General features: G+C 31.6%; 1 protein-coding gene across 1 annotated transcript in view; it reads right to left on the minus strand.

Moving 5' to 3' along the window:
* Positions 1-6,508, minus strand: part of LOC135142668 (uncharacterized) — a 115,000-nt gene extending 108,492 nt beyond the window's left edge. Inside the window, exon 1 of the mRNA XM_064074408.1 lies at positions 6,443-6,508. Within this exon, the coding sequence (XP_063930478.1) occupies positions 6,443-6,451 (9 nt within the window). The 5' untranslated portion in view covers positions 6,452-6,508. The remainder of the gene's footprint in view (positions 1-6,442) is intronic.
* Positions 6,509-7,620: the final 1,112 nt, after the last annotated feature.

Below are 7,620 nucleotides of genomic sequence, written 5' to 3' on the forward strand. Positions count from 1 at the left end.
ACAGAATTTTCAATACACTCATAAATTATTGGACAATCAAACCTAATTGCATAATATAAAACTGCCACTAAATACTCCTCAGCGAACTGATTCCCGTCATATAGTGGAATCAAAAATGGCAACAAAATCATCAACTTTTTAAAAGACACATCACCCGATGCGCTGAATTTATAAAATTTTGGTGCTATATCATGATAATTTAGAGTTCTAAAGACTTTTTTATTGTTATTAATTAACCACGCTGTGTTGAAACTGTTGCCAATCAAAATGTCATTGTTTTTAACAAGTGGATAGCTTTTATTCCAGGCGCAAGCCACTTCCAAAACGTCACGACCAATAACGTCTTTTTCAGTTCGATCGGTATGTATAAATTCTTCTAGAATTGTAAGATTCTTATATATAACTCCTACTAAACATTTTGAATTTCCCGCTAACATTAGATCTAAAAAAAATCTATCGTCAGAAATAAAGTTATTATCACGTGCTATAGATGCTTCGTGTTCAAATAGATATAGCGCTGCAAAATATTCACCATAGGAATTATGAATGAATTCAACATCATATTTAGATATAACGCGGCTTATAAAACCCAAATCATCTCCATCGTTTTTAATTTTTTCTACAAAACTGTCAGTCGTCCGGCTATAAGAGAATAATTTACAATTTTGTGTATTAAAGAGTTATAAATGTAAAAACTTGCGTTTTTCTCGTTTTCAAAATTTTGTCTATTGTGTTCATTTTCTAATCTAATTTGTTTCTTGAGGTATAGAACATGAAATTTTTCTGCAACGAAGTGTTCATATAGATCAAGAACAGTGAAAATACCGTCTAACAACGCTAGGTATTTGTCTTTCTCTTTTAAAAATAATTCAGTAAGTATATAAATTTGTAGCGGAATGCCTAAAATTTCATAATTTGGAAAAGACATGGTATTTTTTCTAATTTTATTGAAAGTTTCGTTCAACTCTTTATCTTTAATCGATAAACGGTTTTTAATATATTCTTTTTGTTCGTCTTCACTAAAAGTTTCGTTCAACTCTTTATCTTTAATCGATAAACGGTTTTTAATATATTCTTTTTGTTCGTCTTCACTAAATTGTTTCATATTTCGTGAAAACGTACCTAACTCGTTTTCCAACATACCCCTTAAACTAATTCGAGAAGTCAACCATTGCTTTACTCCTTTTTCCGAAAACGCATTTACTAAATCTAAAATGGAAACTTGAGTGGCATCAGATGCTTCATCGAGTCCATCCCATATTAGTTGTATTTGATTTTGTTCCAGCATTGTTTTGAACACTTTGTGGTGGAACGGGTTAGTACATTCCCGACAAGTATCTTCAAAGATGTATTTTAAGAAATTCTCCACGTTTGACCCATGTTTCCTGAAGTGTAAGGCGTGATTTCTGGCGTAGATTAAAATGATCCACTTTGTCGACTTACTACTATTTTTTAAGCTCTTCGCTAATGTGCTTTTTCCCATTCCAGCATCGGCGCAGATAATGTTGATATTTTGTGGGGATTGACTAAAGTACTGACCCTCGCCGATAGTGTACTCCATAAATTCGCTTTGTAAACGAAACCTCTCAAGTTCGTTGATATATTTTCGTTCCGAGCCATAATTCCCACTTTCCATCCACTCCAAACGATGATTGTCTAAATATCTGAAGTGATGGAACTGAATTTCTGAATTATTTTTACACAATGTAGAAAATATTTCCTGTGAAACTTCCTTTCCACAAACACATATCTTCTCTAGATGAATTGTTTTCCGAGTGATCTCAACGTCATTCACCTTGCTGATAACTAAATTTGGTAAAAATTGTTTGAAAGATTATTTCACATCTGCTACGCAATCAACTAAAACAATTGTATTTTCACTAGTGTTTTGCAAATATTTAACATCTATTAAAATTTTCGTCAATTTTCTTTCGATATGACTGGGCGGCAGAACATCTTTGTGTTTTCCAAACAGCAATGGAGCTTCCATCATTTCAACTAAATCATCTGCAGTGATGAAGTTGCCGCTATCTTCGCAAATTTCCAGCAAATATTTCAATGCAACGTCTTTTTGACCTTGCAATGAATATGTAAAATTCGTTAGAATTTCTTCATACAACTGTACGTGTTTTTTTAAATCAGACAACTTTTGAAACAATTGTGGTTTATGCTGGCCACCTGTACTGTCTTGTTCGGAGTCAGTACTAGTCGTCTCATTAAACGTTTGTCGATTATCTAGTATAATTAGATTTTTAGCTTGGCATATTTTGACTGCTTGATAAACTTGTGGGGATCCTTTAACGACTAACGGACTTTTTCCCAACAACCACATGAGCTTCGATACTTTTGTTGCGTCTTTATCATAGAGACTATCTTTTGTTTCTATTTTGTTTTCGATAAGTTGGTAGTTGTCATTCATTTCAATCGCTTCTTGCACATCAGCTATATCATCGACAGCATTTGACCAAACTGAGTTGATTTTCTTGAAACTGCTTTTGTTTATAACAATCAAATCAAATTTCGAAACCGCTTCTCGAAAAATTTTTCTTCTGGTGTTCCTTGCTCCACCGGCAACAAAAGATAGCGGTCTGATAAAAGGTGATAATACACAAAGGGTTATCATTTGTTTCATCCACGTTTTATTCAATTTGATTTTGTTCCTTTCCTTCATACTCCATTATTCCATAAAATGTAGATACTCTCGGAAAACTGTTTCATTGCTTTTGAAATATTTTTTGAACATATCAAGTGTGCACGTTCCTAGTTCTTTGACATCAGTTTGATTGGCATAGAGATACAAGTTTTTTAAAAAAGATCCATATACTTTGAATTCATCTTTGTTTTCTTCGAATCTGTAACACTGTCCTCCCAACTCTGAAGTACGAGTGCTTAGCAAACCGTCTTGTTTACATGGCGTCAATTTGCCAAATTTAAACCGATCTATGTGTTCATCGTTTAGCTTAGAATTGGTACACAAAACCATCTTGGTAGGACGTTCAGACAACTTTGGCTCTTTTTTGAAGTCTTTGTAATACTTCTCGACGCTAAAGTTTCCACTCGATTGGTTTAACTGCTCAATTTGTATTCCTCCTGTTCTGCTTACGTGTTTCAACTGAATAGCAAAGGTTTCGGTCCGATCTTTGAATTTAAATTCGACTACAACGTCGTCGAAAGAACCATATACACTATCGTTTGACGACAAATTAAAATTTTCCACGTCATCGTCAATTATTAATTTTAAAATTAAGTTAGCTATGTAGAGGTGTTCGTATGCTTTGCCTAGATCAGTGGTACCACTTCCCTTCTTAAATTTCTGAAAACAATATTTAATAAATTAAGAGGTCCAATTAAAAAAACATTATTTAATCCATAATGGTTGTCGAAGTAGGTGACGTAATCAAACTCATCATGATGACCATGGTCTAATGCATCGACAACCATTTTGAAATATTGTTAAAATGCAGTTAAAATGATTGAAACATTTTTCATAAACACGCTGTACATTATTTCTACTTTCTCAGTTAGAGCAGCTTTAATGTGTAGTTTTAACCCAACCCAAATTCAATTTCAGTTGTCAAATAAAATTTGAGTGAGGGCAAATATTAACATGTTTTTCACTAGATATGTGCCATCTTGATGTTGCAAAAAGTCTGTTAGAAGAAAACATAGATATGGTAGTTTAGTTCTTTACTTAATCTCAATTAAAATATTCTATAAATTAAACCTAACAAGTGTAGTTAATTATTAATCAATCTTCTCCTGTGCACTGAAGAGTCAAAATCAATCAAATTTCATTTTCTTTTAACCTCTTATGCTTGAAATTTGAACGTGCCAATATTTGAATTCTTTCGAAGTATACACATAAAGAGTTGAAGTTATACATGTACTGAGCAATTGAGAATATTACATTCTTTACCGTTGTATGAAGAAATCGTAACGAAGGTCAAAAGGATGTTTAATTGAAATAATTGATAGAACCCTGCTAAGATAACGGCCACTTTACCACAGACGATTTTGTTGAAATAATGGGACTTCGGTTGTTGATTGGAAAATGTACACAAAGTTGCTCTGCCATGCAGTCATATCGAAAGAAAGTTGACGAAAATTGTTGACAGATGTTAATTCTTTCAAAACATTTTTACCAAATTTACTAATCAACCAAAAAATAAAGAAGTTGGGTCTACCTAGTTAGCTAACAAACATATTTTTATTGAAGAAAAATTGGTCTAAGGTTACTTCGACAAAACTTCCCTCGTTCTTTGAGTACAATCTAAACAAATTGCGCTTCTTTGAAAAATTATAGTAAGTTTGTGTGTTCTGATAACTTTTATACATAGGTGTAGTAAAAACCAGTGGCAAATAACCAACGGAAAAGGGTGTATTATTATCAATGTACATGCTTAACTTCGATTGTTTATGTTTATACATCGAAACAATGTCACGTAGAAATTTGTTTAATTTGAATGAGTTGTCTCCTGTAAACAAAACACTAAAATTATTAAACAAGACACAAAGGAACAAAATGTCTTGAAAATTATTATTCTCATTTGATCATAATTAAATAAGGACGTGGGTATTCTCACATTTTCTAGAAAATGAGGTTCTGAATTTGATTATCCACGTGATATTTCTAATATGTATACATACAAAATTTGACAGCAATCAGTTCACCAGAGATTACGTGTCTAATAAAAATGGATACAGACAGACAGACGAATGGAAGCAGGAGACTGCTTTTTTCGTATCGTAGGGGTCATGAAACGTCGAGAAATCATAAAAGTGGCCATTCGTCCGATGGACTCGATTACAATACCTCCTTCACTTACTCTCGGGAAGTAAAAATACTATCGAATATGCATTCAGAATGATTTGTACCTTAGGATTGGAGAAAGTTGTGTTGAAATACTTTTGGGCCAACTTTCTAAAATTTCATTTATCTTATTTAAACAATAATCTAGGAAAATTGTTACCGTGTGACGCAGTTTAATGCAAAAGGTTTAATCCACTCATAAACCATTAATCATTTAACTACTTCGTACTAAAATGCAATTTTTAACATTTTTAATAGATCTTACTTTCATTGTGTGGATGAATAAAACATACATATAGAAATTATTAATTAAATTGTTGTTGGGAATGATCAGATAATACAGCGTGATCAACAAGTACATTTAAGTGGGTACCAATTAATTTTGCTTGAATTTTATTTACGTCAAAATTTGTTATCGATTAATTATCATTAAAATATCATAACTAGAGAGCCGTTTTTATGAAATTTGCATATCCGTTGTAGTTTGAATATAAGTCTTGATATGTAATAACATTTGCACGAATTATGCTAGTTAGAAATATATATAGCTATAAAAAAATATTTCACGTAACCCTAATCTAGAAATACGAAATTTCATGAATTATATTGTAAATATTCTCCGGAGTTAAACCGTCCTTCCAGGTAAATTCAGCCCCTAATTACTTTTGGAATGGAAATACTGTTCATTCCCAATATTTTTGTTCGTTATTTAAGTGTAATAATGCTATGTTTTATGGTGGTGGAAGCAACGTTATCTTGTTAATTTTCATCGTGAGTTTTCAGTGGAAGCATTTAAAGCGATACACGTGTCAATATATCGACCATAACTCAAATGAATTTTTGGATTAAACAAGTTTGGAAGTGTGCTATTACCTAATTCACCTCAATCTCAAGGGTGGAAAGTGACATATGTCACTTATCTGTCACTTTCCACCCAAGAGATGGAAGTGAATGTCACTTTCGACCCTAAAACGTTACGTATGCGTAATTAATGATAGATGGAATCATATTTCGAAAAGTATCTAAAAATAAATTGTTACCAAAATAGTAATTAAATAGTCGATTGCTACTATTTTTTAATTTGTTCTGTTTATATTTATTTTTTAGTATAAGAATAATATCTTTAAAAATGTTATTTATGTATATTTTGTAATAAAACGTTAGCTTGAGAAACCTGTTTTTGTAATTTGTAAATAAATTTAGTTCGGTTAGTAACGTTTTTTTTTTAATTTTTGGAGCATATGCAACCGCATATCTCTGCATATATATATGCAAATATATTAATAATATGTTAATAATCATCATTCTCAAAATTTTGCTGCATATTTTCCGCTCTCTAGTCATAACTAAACTGTCTTCAGCGCTTAAAAGTGACATAGCGCCAAGCATTTGGCAATAGCAGCCTAATAAGAAAGTTCCCTCAGAATTTGTTAATTCTATTGCCAACTTAAACAGTATTTGTTGATCCTGCTGTATTTACCACCCACACTAAAATATTAAACTAAAATTAAAACTTATCTGCGAAGAATTTTCAGGTGTTTCACATTGTTCATCGATATTTGTTATTCGCGAAATCTAGAAATGCAATTACAAATCATTTATTATAAAATGTATAGAGCACCAATAACTTACGGTTGCCATGTTTAATTAGAACAAAAAATAATAATTGTTACACAATTGAAACTTGCAATGAAAATAACTTTGGTCACTGTTATTGTGGTATATGTAGACTATAAAGCCATTTTGATAGAGATGCAATAAAACAATCAATAGGTATTATAAAAAAAATAATCTTATCTCTTAAAAAGCTTCTAAGAAAAATGGTCCTCCTAAATCCCCCGTTTTGATCGCCCATGTTAAGGCCCTCAGTCTCTACTTTTACGTTTCCTCGATCTTGCATGACCCCTACAGAACGAAAAAATAGGTCTCCCGTTTCCATCTGTCTGTCTGTCGTACCGATTTTTATTAGACAGATAATAATCGCCGAAAGTACTGGGCCGATTGTTGTCGAATTTTGTATTTATATTGGGAACGTAAATAGGTTTTAAATTGTATAAAATAACATAGTCCTACACATGTAGTCTATGATTCCGAATTGAGTTTTTACCCGAAACGTCAGATTTTTGGAAAAAAAATTAAAATTATAAAACATTTTGCAATGCTTTGAAATCTTGCAGATGTTTTAAGGTTATATCGAGTATAGTAAATTTTTAGTCAAAATATATTTGCATATCCCCTCCAAAAAATTGATGACGTCAGCTCAAAATTTTGTACCTAAAATGTACAAAATATGATGAGCATGTACTTGTAATTTATCATTCGATTCATATTTTTTGGATTAGCATATACAGGGTGACTCAAACAATTAATGAATGCGTAAATTTATTTTATTGATTTACTCAGCTACTACAAAACTGAATGCTTTGAAATCGTGAAGATGTTTTAAAGTTATAAGCTTGGTAAATTTTTGATCAAAATATATTTGCTCTTCCCCCCTAAAAAATTGATGACGCCACCCCAAAATTTTGCTGAATAAATCCTATCTAAAGTGTACAAAATATGATTCTTTTCTTGTGATTTATCATTCCATTAATATTTTTTGGATTTGCATATATAGGCTGACTCAAAAAAATTAATCAATGCGTGAATTTATTTCATTGATTTAATCAGGAACTACAAAAAACAAACAATTATTTGTGATTCATCATGGCGTTCATATTTTTTATTGATGAAATTAAGAACGAGTCACCCCATTTTCACGAAAATGTGAAAATACAGAGGTCTTTATTTAATAAGAATTGTAATAATGA

This window comes from Zophobas morio, unplaced genomic scaffold, assembly GCF_036711695.1.
Source record: "Zophobas morio isolate AGI-343-1 ecotype UQ-CSIRO unplaced genomic scaffold, CSIRO_AGI_Zmor_V1 ptg000049l, whole genome shotgun sequence".
Taxonomy (NCBI): domain Eukaryota; kingdom Metazoa; phylum Arthropoda; class Insecta; order Coleoptera; family Tenebrionidae; genus Zophobas; species Zophobas morio.